This window comes from Psittacula echo (assembly GCF_963264785.1).
Source record: "Psittacula echo genome assembly, chromosome: 9".
Classification (NCBI taxonomy): domain Eukaryota; kingdom Metazoa; phylum Chordata; class Aves; order Psittaciformes; family Psittacidae; genus Psittacula; species Psittacula echo.
Genome location: NC_137745.1, coordinates 23,123,347 through 23,138,959, shown reverse-complemented (window position 1 = coordinate 23,138,959; position 15,613 = coordinate 23,123,347). Strand labels below are relative to the sequence as shown.

At 54.3% G+C, this 15,613-nt stretch overlaps 2 protein-coding genes across 4 annotated transcripts in view; both read right to left on the bottom strand.

The window, feature by feature from the left end:
* Positions 1-2,956, bottom strand: part of SETD5 (SET domain containing 5) — a 66,199-nt gene extending 63,243 nt beyond the window's left edge. The window contains exon 1 of one of the 3 annotated variants that reach the window (XM_080625569.1): positions 2,780-2,956. The gene's annotated coding sequence lies outside the window, so the exon portion shown is untranslated. The remainder of the gene's footprint in view (positions 1-2,779) is intronic. The other 2 variants (XM_080625567.1, XM_080625568.1) reach the window with 2 other exon arrangements.
* A 777-nt stretch (positions 2,957-3,733) lies between these two features.
* Positions 3,734-14,180, bottom strand: LOC308224873 (SRSF protein kinase 3-like; the record flags this gene model as incomplete). Its single annotated transcript, XM_080625175.1, has 13 exons — positions 3,734-3,921; positions 5,278-5,370; positions 5,452-5,521; positions 5,935-6,042; positions 6,466-6,551; positions 7,717-7,879; positions 9,363-9,467; positions 9,713-9,802; positions 11,351-11,438; positions 11,826-11,934; positions 12,111-12,213; positions 13,064-13,175; positions 14,056-14,180. The coding sequence occupies 13 exons, from the start codon at positions 14,178-14,180 to the stop codon at positions 3,734-3,736; spliced, it is 1,440 nt and encodes a 479-aa protein (XP_080481301.1).
* Positions 14,181-15,613: the final 1,433 nt, after the last annotated feature.

Below are 15,613 nucleotides of genomic sequence, written 5' to 3'. Positions count from 1 at the left end.
ACACCACATTCAGCCCCAGCGATGGGTGCATTTTAGGCGAGTTAGAAGTTGCTCACCCCACCACGTGAAACAACTTGCGTGCTCCAGAACCTCAAATATAAAAGCTACTCAGAGTTAGGCATCTACCACGTGATTGCTGCCAGTCAAGCGGATTTACGGGCGTATTTTAATCTCTTTCACATTATCCTGGTCATAGAATTTTTCCTTTGAGCTCACAGTAGTTGTGAGGCAGCGCAAGGGCTCCCCGTCATAGGTGTTAGATTACAAAGATGGCAGTTGTGTCCTAATGCTTAATGTGTTCCCATTTCCCATAGAGCATACCTCGACTAACAGTTCCATCTTTAACAAACGCACCGGAATAGGCTGATAGCTCCAACTGCACCACACAGTATCACACAGACAGCAGCCAGTGCCAAAGGGTTAGTTAAGCAGATAAGAAAGGCACTCATTCTTCCTTCCAGAAAAAAAAAAGGAAGCTATTGCAGTCAAGCAGACAGAGTGTGGATAGAAGCTGGCAGATTCCACAATACAGAGTCACGTCAAAAATGGCCTCCTGCAAACTGTTCCTTCAGCAAGCGTTTGAGTCAACTGAAAGAGAGGAATTTTCCCCCATTATTCTCAGGAGTTTCACCTCCCTGCTCCACGGCACAGCAGCATTTTGTACACGTTTTGACATAGAACCACATAAGAAAGGCAGAGGATCGATTTCACTCTGCAGCAAAGGGGAAACTCTTCTCCCTGCTTTCTGTTCCCAGTCCCAAAGTTGAGCTGGGCCTTTATTTTGACTGTTCCCTGGCCTGTGAATGGAAAATCCCTCCTCAGCACTAGCAGGCTGGTGTCTGCTGCACACACCCACTGCACACAGCAGAAATTCCAGTCAATAAGGCAAGTGGGGCCCAGGCGATGGAAGGGGAGGAAGGAGACATACAAACAATAAGAAAAGCATCTGGCTCTGTTACTGGCTGGAAAGGAGACTGGAGTTCAAAAGAGACACGACTGCAGCCTTCACTTAACAGGAAGATCATATCAATTCTCGCTGTCCTACTTTTCACACAGACCAAAATACCTGGAAAGGGCAACTCGGGGTTTCCAGCCCACACTTTAAAGCAATTCCATTAAGTCCAGAACAGCAATGAAGCCCACGATGTAGGTTTTTATCCCACCAGACCAAAACATAGCCCTGCTTCTGCTTTAGACCTGTGGAACCAGCCCCAAAAGTGAAGGCCTTTGCTGAACGTGAGCCAGCCATCTCTCCACCGCCTCACTAATGGAGGCTGCTCTGCTGTCCTTCCCTGGAGATAGCAGCCAAGTCTAGTGAAGCTTCTCTCATAGCAACCAGAGCTCCAGAGCCAACGGCAGCTGCTGTCACTGCCTTCAGCGCTTACCCACAGGATCCAGAGCAAAGCAACACCCTCCTCCCTGCACCTTTAGAGCACAACCAAGAAAAACCCAGAAGGCTGGCGACAAGATGACTTCCTGGGTCAACCACAAGAAGAAGAAAAAAATCCTGGTATTTCCTATACAAGTGAAAAGGGAAATCTCCTATTTCTAATGAAGAAATAGGAAATTCCTTTTCTGGGTTTAAGTTCTGGCAGGGTGGGGGGACAACCGTCTGAAATCCATGATCCAGCACACCATCAGACACCAACATCAAGTTCTTCGAGCCCCTGCAGCACCCTTCACACAAGGAGAAGCATTTGCCCCTCGCCACAGCCATACCCTCAGCTCTCCTGTTCCATCACAGCCAGAGGCTGCAGCAGCCACCGCAGCCCTGCAGCACTCCATATCCTCCTCAGACCCGCAGAAACCCCCACAGAATAGAAAATCCCAAGCAGGGATCTTCGTTTATGGCAGTGGAGGGGGAAAATAGAGCCGGGAAGCGGTTTGACCCCCCCTCCACCCGCTTCCCCGGCGCCACACGCGGCCTCGCACCTCGCCTTCCTCCCTCCCCCGGGGACGGCAACAGCGGCCAGGCCCCGCTTCCCCGCCCGACCCGACGGTGAACTCCGGTCACCGGCACCCAAGGACGAGCCGCCGGCCGACAGTGACCTTGCCGGTGCCGCTGGAGCGCAGGCGGCGGGGGTCGGAGCGGGGCCGGGGCGCGAGTGGGAGCCCACCCTGCAGCGGCCACGCGTGACTGGAGAGGGAACGCAGGAGAAGCCGCGCTGCAGCCCCGGCGCCGGGTGGGCCGGGAGCGGGGGGTTACGGGGGAAGACGCTGCACGGGCACCATGAGAAAGCAGAAAATGCAGGTCAAACACCGCCTCCCCCGAGGCCCGGCGGCTCGGGGCGGGCACCGGCGGCCCCTGGGAGGCTGCGCCCAGACGGACAACGACCCCCGCGGCCCCCCAGGACAATACCGGGGAATAAGAGGAGCGGAGACACAGGCCTTCAGCGAGGCTCCCGCGGTGCTCCGACCCACCGACAAAGCCCCGCGGCCAGGCCTGGCCCCAGCCCCGTACCGGCCCGAGCCCGGCCGCCGCAGGCGAGCGCGCACCACTGGGCCCGCCATAATGGCCCGCGCCGCCGGGCCGGGCCTCCCACGCCGGGCCGGACCGGACCGAGCCAGGCCTCCGAGACCCCTGCCCCATAGCCACTGTGGGGCCATAACGCCCGAGCCCCCAAGGCAAGGCAGCGCGCAGCGCCCGGCTGCGGCCGGCGCCGGAAGCCCCCCGCTGCCACCCGCCTGCCCGCCCCGGCATTCCCTCCCGAGCCGGCATTCCCTCCCGCCAGCCTCACCACCGTCCACGGCCAGCCCCATCCCGCCCCTTCAGTCCTACCTGTCCGGCCCGTTCCCCGGGCCCCCGCGCGGCACTAGGCCCGGCTCAGAGCCACGGCGTCCCCTGTGCAGCCGGCGGGAGCGAGCTCTCGGCGGCGGCCGCGGCGCCAGCCCCTCCCCCTGGCAGCGGCGGCTTCTCCCCAGGCCGGGCGGAAACGGCACTGGGCGCACGGGGATCCCCGGCGCCGGCGCCAGGGGCGCCCCGAACACGCCCACTCCCACTCCCCGTTGGCTACCAAGGCGCTACACCCCACCCCGCCGGGACACCCGCAGCTGCCAACGCCCCGCCCACCAACGCTTTCTATTGGTTCATTCACCCCCCCGCCCCGCCCACTCTCTCATCTCATTGGTAGCCGCACATCCACCCCGCCGCTCGCCCCACGATCGTGGCGTCCTATTGGTGATCGGAGCCGCCGGTCAGCGAAGGGGTCGGCGGGTCCGCGGGGCGGCCGGCACTCAGTGAGCGCCGGGCGCGCCGCGCTACGTGCCGAGGGGCGGGGCCGCGGGGTAACTCCCGCGTCGGGACACGTGGCAGAAAGAATGGGCGGGCCGGGCGGAGGAGGGAGGGAGAGCGGGGCGCATGCGCGGCGGAGCGGGCGCGGGGCCTGCAGCTCGGCACGTCCGCGCCGCGGGGGGGGTGCCGCTGCCCCGGTGGCCGCCGCCGCTGTGTCCCTCAGGCTTCATAGAGCGGCTCCGGTTCCCTCTTCACCCCGCCCGGCTGCCGTCCTGAGGCGGGGCGGGACGCGCCGGGACCGCCGCCTTCCGCCCCTCCCCACCGGGGTTGGCGGGGGAGCCCCACCGAGGGAGGCAGAGGAGCCGCCGGCGCCTGAGGGGACGCCCGACCCCGCCGCCATATTGTGCGCAGCCCTCGCCGGCGGAGGGCGGTCCCTAGCGCTGCGGTGGAGCTGCGGGGGGTGGGAGGGAAGAGGCGGCTCCGGCGAGGGCTTGGGGCCGGTCACGGGGCGCTCAGCCAAGCGTGCTGCAGGCACTGCGCGGCTGTGGCGCGGCGCTGCGGCTCGTAGTGCAGCGAGGCAAGGAGGAAGCTGGTGAAGGGGGAAACCTCGTGTCTTGTCCAGCGGTGCCTGTCCGACAGGATGGTGTGGAGGCTGCGGGGGGAGAGCCGGGAGATCCTCAGGAGAGCGCCTAGAAGAGAGAGCGTAAGCACAGGACCTCAGTGATGGGTACAGGACTGAGGGGCTGCTGCTCCTCGCCTCAGAAATCATCCTGAAGGATTCCTTCCTTCACCTTCGACGCTCCAGGTTGGATGCGGCTTGGAGCAAGCTGCTCTAGTGGAAGGTGTCCCTGCCCGTGGCAGGGTTGGAACTGGAGGAGCTTTGGGGTCCCTTCCAACACAAACCATTCTGAGATTCTGTATTTTCTCTGCCAGCTTCACCTGCACTGCCCCTTGCAGGTTTGGCTCTCCGATGTTTCTCAATAAGCATCTTTTCCAACTAGCGTTTGGAGTGCCCCCCTCCCCCTGCTCCTGAGCGCTTCTTGGATAAGAACGTGCCAAGAATGAATGAGGCGTTCCCAGAAAAGCCACACCAGAGCCATTGCTGCTGTTCCCTCTGCTGGTTCGCCTGTAACCCGCAACACACTGGGCCGTTTCAGGGCCAGGGCTCACAAGACACTGATGTTTAACGTGTCTTGTTCCTCCTTGCTCCATGGGGACCAAGAGAGTACCACTACTGAGTGAGAATTCATCCATCCGCAGGAGCACCTGATGTAAATGTGGTGATTCAGGTTAGACATGTGTGGTCAGGCCACTTTGGTTCACACGGAAAGTGGATACAGAGTAAGAACCAGTTTTGACTCATGTCTTTCGAGCACCATAGAAGGAATAAGCATGAGCAAAGGATGTGGATGTGCAGGGGGGTGCTTGCTGAACATGCTGTGCATAGGAGAAGCACTCAGCATTGTGGGCAGGCGGAGGCTGTGTGGCTGCTGAGCGTGAGAAGCAGGGAAGGAGGAGGATGGACTAAATTGCCATGTCATGTGCCTTGAAGTCAAAGACAAGGACTTCAAGCCTAATGAGTCAAAGGGAAAGGAATTAGGGAGAGTAAAGCAAGAGACGTTACAGTTGGGTCAGAAGACTAAATACAGCAGCCACGTTGGAAGGATGTGAGTGTCCCACTCCTAATCATCATTGTTCTCTGCCAGTGAAGGGGTGAATTCCAGCCCGTTCTGCACTCTCCAGCCTTCCTGGCATGTAGCTGTTTCCTGTGCCTGTTTCCGTCCTCCCCAAATCCAGAGGAGAAAGAATAAAAATGTTTTTGCTTGTTGAGTGTTTGCTGTGGCTGTTCCAGGATTTCGCATTCATCCTTGGAATGGTTCTGCGTTGCAGAGGTAGGCAGGGCAGGGAGTGCTACCGTTGAAATCTGCTTGTAGCCTGCATTGTGTCACATAACTTGGGGGGGGGGGGGTGTTTCAGTGTGAGTAGGAGTGTGTCAGAGATCCACAGTGATTCCTACAGTAAACTTCCTGCTCTCCAGCTCTTACCTGGCCTGCTGAAAAATTTTGTTGACTTGTTCCAGGAGTAAGCAATTTGAGGAGGGATTCTTCCCAGGAGCTCGATAATACGAGCAACGTGATCTAAACAGAGGGAAAACATGTCTAGAGACAAAGATTGTGACACTTCAGACAGTGTAATGAGTAAAACTGGTGAGATCCTACCATCATCTCTGGAGAAATACTTCCCAGGTTGAGGGTCAAATAGACGCTCCCCAGTTGCCATTTCAAATGCCTAGAAATGGATTATAGCATTGTTAGTGCATTAATTGACTTAGAGGTTTTCTTCCCCATTAACTGATAGTGCCAATTCCCCGTCTAGCACACAAAACTGACCCTAAACCATGGAGATATTCACACTGGTTTGACCTGTGCCATGGTGGAGCTGCACTTTTAGCTCCATGCGGATGAAAAGCAGGATGTGATGAGTTAATGTACATGGACTGTGAATTGCCTTAGAGCTTAAGCTAATTAAGAGTGAATTTTATCAGTGGGATACTTTCACTCCTGAGTGAATAGGTGCAGACAGCCCCTTTCGCCTTCTCAGAGCGGAAGTTTCGCTTTACATGCAGTGTACATAGGGTGCCAAGGATGTATATCCCTGTCACATTAGTGTCAGTCCATTAGCATTGTCATTCCTAGCCCTACCAGGCAGCCTGTGCTCCAGATATCCGCAGGAGTGCCGTAGTCTAATCCAAGAAGCACCTCCAGGGCACGATATGGCTGGGTCTGTATCTCCTTGGAAAAGGGCTTGTACTGAAACAGAAACAAGCTCCCCTTAGTGTCCATAAATCAGTAACAGCAATGCATGTGGCCACAAGCATCCTGCACGGCAAGGAAAGAGCTGGGGGGCAGAACCAAATATGTGTGCTAAACTCTGTGCAGGGCACAGCAGGAATGTTCTCAGGTGAATTTAGCTCCCAACTCTTCACACTGAACATCCAGTTTTCAATTGTAGGGACTACCTGCAGGCTTAGAAACACCAAAGCTGAGGGTGTCTCCAGGAATACAGTGCCCAGCTCAGAGCTGGGAGAGCTGAATGTAACAGCCCCCAAAACTGGCTCTCTTCAGCACACTGAAATAGTTATCAAGCTTTAAAAGGACAGACACAGAGTGGGATGGAAAGGAGCACACAGCCTCTCACATCATCGTGGGATTGACACCCAAGAGCACACTCACTGTCCAGCACGCGCTGCCCAGATCTGCAATTTTTACTTCTATGCTCATCAAATCAGATTCTTCCAATCGATTGCCAAGAGCATTCCCTAGATGGAAAGGACAAAGGGAAATGGAGTCTTTGCAACCCAATAGGTATGCATCACTTACCACCAGAGAAGCATCTCCACCTGCATTCACGGTTCTTTAGCTCAAAAGGTCCTAAAAGTCTTTTTGACATCAATAAAATGATTTCTCTGTGTTCTGAGGAAACATGAGCTTGTATCCAGTTGGAATCTCAGAGGGTGTTTGGGAGGGCAGAAGCTTGGAGTGGAGCAGTGTGACCATGTCCTGCTGCAAGGTTCCTCTAGCACCAAGGTTCAATTCCTGTGAGCCAGGAGCAGAGCACATCCTACCAGCACTAGTCAGACACACAACGTCTGTAATTCCTCCTTAGCCTTTGGGAATCCCTGCTGTCACAGGCCTTGGACACAGCCTGTAAGGTGAAATTTGCATATGACCCCAGAAAAGGGTAATTTTCGTTTATTGCTTTACAGTGAGCTGTCAGTCTGTGCCTATTCCTATGCTCTTCTGCTCCAAGCAAAAGACTCAGTCACCAATTTAACATTCCCCAATTGCCCCAGAGTTTGAGAGCCAAAACAGTGCTGTCACGGGAGAAATGCTCACAGGAAAACCTTGTGTGAGGGTAAAATAAAGGGTCTCATTGCTGGGAGATCAGCTGATCTCTCAAGAAACTCCCCAGCCCTACGTTTTATTCAGTATTCACACCATTCTCTGCACATAAATTATGTCTCAAAAAGTGAAAATCACTGGAACGTACAAGTCTCCTACAAAGCTCAGAAATATGGGAAACAAAGAGCAGAAGTGTTGTACAGCTTTCTGATTAGCCCACTTGCATGTAACCCTCTCAGGGGCTAAAAACCCCAGACACGAGGGAACTATCCTGGACCTTAAGCCCTAAGAAGGAGCTCCAAGATCACATTGGGGCTGTTAATGGATGCCCTTGATCTATAACCGTACTCCACACAAACACACCTGAACCACCATGTTTCTGTGGGTGCCTTGAGCAGCTTGTAGCCTGATGCTTATATTGAGCAGGGATAGGAGAGGCCTCCCAGTAGCATAATCTGGCTGTACTGTTTTGTACTGCCCATCGCAGGAGATGGGAACCTTCCCTAAAATGTCTGTGCTCTCCCTCCTGACAATGAACATGTAAATCCCTTTTCTTGTTAAATAAAACCCTGGAGCACTCACCTGGTCCCTTTAGCCTTGAATCTGTTCCCTGGTCACAGTCATGTGTACCAGGCAGAATCCTTTGGAGGCTTCTGTCACGTCCGTACAACAAGATGTTCTCAGGTTTGATGTCCGTGTGGATGATGCGGCAGCGCTCATGCAGGAAGCGCAACCCTGCCAGCACCTGGGTAAGCAGCAGCAACTCCTATCAGCTCTGACAGGGTCCCCCACCATCTCTCCTGTCCAGGAGCAGCCAGGCACAGTGGGCATGCAAGTCATAGACCTTCTGGTATTGAAGGAAGCGAGCACTGATGAGGTCCGCAGTCAGTTGTTTCTGTATAGTGAGTGGCCTGAACTAAGGGGAAGGGGGTGCTTGAGGACATGGGGGTGACCCACAGCGTGAAAATCCACAGGTATTGGGATGGATGGGTGATGGAAAGAGGACAGGCATATGAGGAGTTGTTACAATCACAGAGCTGAACTCTCCCCTGTTCATATGGCTGTTATTTCCATGGAATACTGTCCCTTCCTGCTGATTATCATTCAAATGGAAGCTGGGGGCCTGTTATAGAGTGACACAGCACCACAGGGCATCCCATCATACAACGAAAGAAAAGGAGGTGCAGCATAACCCAGGCAAGGGGAGGGAGACAACACGAGTGCGTGTAGACAGAGCTTAAAGGCAGTGCAGGAGAGCCATGTAGGGAAAGAACAGCTTATGATGGAGCAGGGAGAGCCTGGCCTGTCACAGGAGAGAGATAAACAATGCCTACCAGGGAGAAACAGTCACTACCAGAAATCAGTGACAGCAAAAAGACTACTGGGAGAGCCACATTTGTGTTTTAAACACTCTCGGTCAGTCATAAAGGGCTGGCAAATATTCTTTGTATTATCAAATTCTATTCTGGGCTGAACATCAGCCCCAGGAAAACACCAACCTTAAATGGTAACTGTGAAACACGGGGAAAGATTTAAATAGCTAAACTGGAATGAATCAGAAGTAGATACTGCCCTAGTGCTCATCTGGAGGAGGAAGAGGTTCTGAGAGTTTACAACTGAGGCAGATAATGGAACGGGATCAAGCAAAAGGCTTGGGTGTGACTTAGGGCACAGAGATTAATGCCACTACATTTTTGTGTAACATTCAGGTGTTAGTGGAGCTTCTTTAGAGGAAGAAGCAGCTATTCCAAGAAGAGGCTCTTCCAGAAAGCAGGATGAGGGAGGAAGCAGTTTTCTGTCTTAGTGTCCCTAGAAGGGCACAGAAACTAGGGTAGCAAATCTTCATCTTGGCAAGCGTGCAAGATTCTGATAAATCTCAGCAGGAGAGGCAAAATGTGATTTTAACTATTCTGAGTCCTCACCAGGTTTCCCATTCCTTTGCTATTCCCAGCCAACGCATTAGAAACTTGGCTTTCACAGTCTGATCAGCCCCTGTATTAATGGGAATATGATGACTTCCCACTCTGTGTTTTAATTACCATTTTCTCTCCCAAAGGGAATAGTTACTGTTTTCCTTAAAAAGAAAAGCATGTCTTGGGCACTCCCTCTGTAGCATCGTTGCAGATGCAGTCACGGAGTTCACAGCAGATGACCCCAGGATGAAGGCCGTGGCACGTCCCCACACCAACAGCCCCTTGGTGCCCACCCAGTTCCAGCTAAGGTCTCACCTGCTGTAAGGACCTTTTCACAAAAGACAGAGGCAGCCCCTGTGCTGTGTAGTTACCCATCAGACACCGTAGGGAAGGACCCAGCGCCTCAAATACCAAGCACATATGTGGACAACAGTCAGGGAGTCACTAACAGTGAGAAGATGCTACCACCAGCCTTTTGCCCTTCACCAGAACAGCCAAATACTCCTTAACCAACCTCTCCCCTCCAGCCACCTCCATGTGCTGTGCTCCAGCTACTGCCTGGCTCATCTGCCTCACAGGAGCACAGCACTTGGTTTTACACCATCCTTTGCCTCTCTAAGGCAAGCCCAGACTTTGCTGCCCCACAGCACTCCCAGCAGAAGGATATGGAAGCCGTTCTCTCCAATCATTCTGAAGTCATCTAACAAACAGACAATGTTTTCTCCTGCCCCGTCCTTCTTCTTCATACTGTTCACCTGAGGTGGAGGATTCCAAGAAAGCTGCAATTACAGACTTATATATATACATATGCACAAGCACATCTTGCACCCATTTTATCCTCTTCTACAGACTTTCTCTTCCAGGACTTGGCACTCCGTGACAAATCCAATAAAAAAACCATCAGGAAAACCACACAAGCAGTCTGTGTGTTGTCTAGTGCTTGACCAGGTGAGACCAGCGCTCCCCCCACTAGCCAAATAACTCAAACCAATCCTGCTAATGTAACACCCTTCCAGCTTCTTATTCGATCTCATGCAGGCCCAGAAAGTGCTCCTGCTTGTGCTGGGAGGGGTTTCACTCAAGACCACATCTCACAGCACAATAACTGTCCATTTCTTTTGCCCTTCTACAGCCTCTGCTCCCTATCCTCAGAGCAGGGATTGCTCTATCCCTCCCTGTCTGAGAGCAGCAGGCTGGGACAGTGCCTTTTAAATCCCATACCTTCACTTTGGCAATTTCTTGCAAGGGGGTGCAGAGAGGCAGAGATCTTGTCTTTGCCTTTGGCCACTCAAAGGCTACCTGTGAGCAGCTGTGGAAGCCCAAGAGACCAGCTCCCTTCTCCTGGCAGCTCTGCCAGCACCAACCACCTTGTGCTGGTGGGAGTGTGAATGGCAGCATGTCTTGCAGAGAGAATCAGTAACAAATCAAGGGAAAGGCTCAGTCCACGTGCTGTGCTGATGTGTAGAAAAGCAGTTCCCTGATTACATTAGATTAGTGCCACTTGGTAGTTCCTCTTGCATCACTAAGCCTGGCTCATCTCCCTTTGGATAGGGCTTACAGATGTGAATTAAACCTTTCTCAAACCTATCGGAGAAAGGTCTCGAGAGTAATCTGTGATGCAAAATGTAATGGCTTTTACTCATCTGAAGCTGATGTCACTTTGTATTGAGGCAAACTCGAAGAATCATAATCATAATCATGAGCTTTCTAGAACTAGCACATTAAGCCATCTTTAAAGGCAAGTAGGTGAGACCCAGATCCAGGCACCTCACTGTCCCATGCATTAGCAAAGGCCGGAGGAAGCTTTCTGACTTCAGATGTTTATTATATTGTTGCTACATCCTGTAATTTTTCCCCCCTTTTTTTTTTGCAGGTATTTCCTTTTACTTCAGTACCAGTGCTGTGATCAAGCAACATCCTCTGAGCTGGGAACAACACAAATACAGCAGACACCCTCCCATCTCCTGCTTAAGAACATTACTACCTTTTCCCATTGATTAACTACCTTATCTTCCTACAGGTTCCTCCTATTTACTGGATTTCAGTCTCAGCTGAAAGAAATGGGCTGACAGGGCAAGTGGAACTCAGCCAGCACGTCCCAGTAGGACAGGAGGAACAAGAAGATGTCTGTTTCAGAGGCCAATGCTGAGCCAGGCTGATTCCTATGAATTCCCTAATATTTGTTTTCCTGTTCCCCTTGTAGCTCCTCAGACTGAGACCCAGAGGGAGAAGGGATTATGAGGCTGATACACCAGAACTCAGTGGCTATCCCTACAGAGCACAGAGCCCCAGGATATACGTACACAGCGGAGGAGAGCAACCTCGTCCTTGGCAGCCTCAGCAAAGCCTTCCCTGCTCCTCAGGACCTTCACAGCTACCTGTTTCTTCCTCCTGGGAAAGGAATCACAGCTGCCAGCCAATGCATGCCAGTGTCCCTATCCAGCAGCATCTCTTCTCCCAGTCACCCAGCCCAGGGCTCCCCAGGGCTGGTTTGTAGAACTCCATGCCCATGGTAGTGATGCTGCCAGCATCTGGCAGAGAACAAGGCAGAGCATGGGTACTGAAGGGTCTAACCAAGAAGAATAAATGTAGCACTACCTTGTTTATGTTGTTTGGTTTCTGGGGTCCAGCTCTGCCCATTGCACCCATCCATCTCACTGCCAGGTTTGTCCTGTGCTCAAGGGATCTGATATGCTCCCAGGCAGGCTGCTATGCTCCACTGGCCCAGGAGCCCAGCCACCCCTTCCCACCTCCCCCAGAGACAAGTGAGGCCCTCACCTCATGTCCTCGCACAGCCAGACGGTGGCAAAGGTGCCGCAGCCCAGCTTGCGCAGAGCCTGGTACTGTGTGTTGAACACCTCTCCTTCCCGCACGGGGTGGTGGCCTCCTGTGGGACCATTACCAAGAGATGTTACCAACACCTCTAAATGCTCTTAGGCTGAAAGAGGGGCTGAGGACAGCCATCCTGCTGGAGGAACAGCCAGACAAGCCCTGGTGGCCTCCTCTGGCCTGGGAAGAGCCTGGCATGATCTTGGCTGTGGAGCCACACGCCTGAGGACTGACCTGTGTGCTGGGCTGTTAGTGTTTCCTCTTCCATCTGCTCCTCCATGGCACAGCGGTGCAGCAGGTTCTGACACGAGGCGAGGGGGGCAATGGGGAACCACGTCTTGGGGTACAGGCAGTGTGATCATCAGCACCTCACTCCTTTAAAGAGAGTTGGGGAGCTGCAGGGCAGCTGTGCCTCTGGTGCCTGCAGAGTGATTCCCTCTTCCACTCTTCATCTCCTTCCTTCCCATCTGCTTCCTCAGCCCCAGCAGCCAGGCTGCTGCAGACCCTTTTGGCACCTCATGGAGGCAGGGAATATTTTAAGAGCTGCAGAGGGGAGAGCTGGCAGGCTGGGACAGTGCAGGGAGCTGGTGATGTGCAGTTAGAGCAGAGCCAAGGCCAGGTGGGAGTCTCAGGTTTCCCTGCGCCCAGAGTGGATTTGCAGGGGCTTAGCAGGGACTGTGGGATCCCCTTCCGCAGCCAGGCAAAGCACGTGCTCCCATCCCCATCCCAGCAGCACCGGGCACCTCAAATAGTAGGCTGGAGCTTGTGCGGCTCATGGAGCTACAGATGCAAGACACCAACCCAGTCTCTCACCATTGGGAGTTATCACTTGCTATACAGTCAAAGCCTCAGGGAACACACACTGCCAGAGCTGGAGCTGGGTGATTGTCCTGTGGTTCTGAGTTACCAGCTGGGCTTAAACCACGACAGTGATTGTCATCCCTATAGACCATTAGCAAGGGTAGGAGTAGTGACCTTTAAATCCTTCAAGTCAGGTCACTAAAGCTCAAAGCTGCACCAGGGGATTTGCACAGGTACAGTGGGCTGCTGCTGGTGGTGGCAGGAGGCTCATGATGGGAGCTGGGCTGGGACAATAATGTCTTCTAGGTGCTAAGATAGAGGTGTGACTTCCTCAAAACACTGAAGTTTCATTCCCATGCTGATGCTCCCCCTTCTTATATTCTCACACATCCAACCATGGTATTTGCACTGTTCAGGATCAGTCTTTTTTGGACATAAACCTCCAGGATGCTGCATGTCTGTGTGGCTGTTCTTTTCAGCAAAGACCTACTAACATCGCTATGAAACAGAGGTGGAATCAGAATTTCCCTTATTTATGCACAGATTGAGCACATTGGTAACCTCACAAGCTCCTGCACCACCAGAATCTACCCAAGCCTTCTCCACTTGCACCATTAGCACAGAAGGGACTGACCTGAGAGCCAGGCAACAGCCTTCAAGATTTTATGTTGCTCACTATTCACCTCCCAAAGAAAAACTCCAGAGCGTGTGGAGATGGGAGTCCAACAGCATCTTCCTTAGGTGGCTGTTCTGGTAATGGGAGACTTTGGTGGGGAAGTAGGACCCAAAGATAAACCGCATCCAAGCACTGGGGCTGATGGAGCTTTTGGAGCTGCTCACCAGGCTCTGGTGTCCTTGCTATGGAGATGAGGCAAGTCCATCCTCAGGCATGCATGGCTTTGCCTCCATCTACCCCACTCAGCTGGATGCACCAGCAAAGGATGAGGAGCGTTGCTATGCAACTTGGTGTAACAGAGTGAAACATACTTCCCTAAGCTTTGTGATAAAGGACAATCCATGCTTTAAAGTCCTTCATTGCTTGATGTCCTACATTAAAACCAACCATTGTTCTGCTTTTCTCCTTCAAAGCTACACTGTGCAGAAATCACTGGTTTGCAACAGGCCTGGACCTGATCAGAGAACTTCAGCCCCAAAACCCCCTGGCCCTGCCTGGTCTGCAAGCAGCAACTGCACAGCTCCACCTCATAGGCACAGAATGGTGCCAGGAGCTGGAGTCACGGAGCTCACCTTCATCTTCTGCACGAACACGCCCCGAGCAAGCCCTCGCATCCCTAAACATCCAGGTAACACACAGCCTAAAGCAGCCCATGGGCTCCGAGCCGCGGGGCCCTGCACGCACTCACCACGGGCAGCTCACGGGCAGGACGCGCCGCTCCCTTCCTCATCGGGCTCATTCTGGAGCTCCCCAGAGCGAGATTCCAGCTGGTCCCGCGCTGCTTTTAGCCCGCGCTGTGTCCTTGGGCAGACCCGAGCCTTGTGCATCGCTGGACGGACGCGGTGCGGAGCGGGGCAGGGTATCGGGTCACAGCTCCGCTTCTGGGAACAGCCCCGGCCAGCCGGGACACCTGCCGCGGGCTCACTTTACTGCCGGGCCTCTCCCTGGCAGCAGGGCCGGGAGCCGGCTGCAGCTCCCTGGTCTCCACAGCAACTATTTATAGAGGGACATTCACACAGAGGAATCCTCCCCTCTGCCCCACCGGGCCCTGTGCGGCCGCCTGGTGCTTCCCGGTGCTCCCAGCGCCGGCTCCAGCCTTGGGGCTGTGCCTCCTGTCCCCCCCATCCGTGACCAAGGGGATGTGCTCCCTCAGCCTCCCCACACTGCACAGCCATACCCCTGGTGCTGGTGTCTGGAGCTTCTCCCTTCCCTGTTTCGTGGGGAGCATCACAGCAGCAGCACCCAACCCACCATGGCAGGACTGGAGCTCCGCTGCGCCTCACACTGGGGAGAAAATGGCCACAAACAGTAAAGATCACACTTTTTTCCTCAGTATGACACAGTTTGTCACCAAGGGCGGGCCCAGCCTGGGTCTTGTGCAGCTCAGGTTTCCCGCCGGAGGCGGCAGGGACCCAGCAGCAGCACCCACCCCGCTGCAGTGGGACTGGAGGCCCTCAGCACCTCACACTGAGGAGAAAATGGCCACGCACAGTAAAAATCACACTTTCTCACCCAATATGGCACAGTTTTGTACCCAGAGCAGGCAGTGGGCCCCAGCCTTGTGCACCTCAGGTTTCTCACCTGAGGCGGCAGAGGGTCCAACACCTCAGCAGCCACAGCCGGGTCAGGGCCACCCCAGGCACCCCTCCCCTGCCCGTGGCCCCACTCTGCTGCCTCCCAGCACCACGGATGCCAGGGCAGGGGCAGCACCCAGGGGACGAGCGGCTCAAGTGGTTCGTAACCCCTCAAAGGCCAAGGAGAACAGCACGTGGGGGGAGCACGGCCCAAAGCAGTGCCCATGCAGGGAGAAGACGGGGAAGAGGCAACTGCAGCCAGAGCTGTGCTAGTAAAGGAATGGGGGGCGGAGGGAAAGGCGGGAGAGATGGGCTGCAAGCCAGTGCCATGGTGGGGAAGAGCTCTGCGAGGGATGAAGCTGTGCTGTTGATAGAGGCTGGTGGACAACAACGGTCACCATCAAGTGTGCCTTAAGCAGCCCCCTTTGTGCTTACTCACTGTGGAAGACCACAGCCAGGGCTGTAGCGCACCCCATGCCATTGCCAGCTATTGCAGGGCTCATCTACAACCAGAGGAGTGGTGGTTGAGCCCTGGAGCCTGCAGAAGCACCAGGACCAATGGAAGGTGGCACAAGGCGATGGCAAAGAACTGCAGCCACTATCCCAAAGGCAGTAGATGGGGCAGGAGGGAAGAGCCTCACGCTCCTGGCACAGCTCTCCAGCTCAGGAGAACACAGTTTCCACGC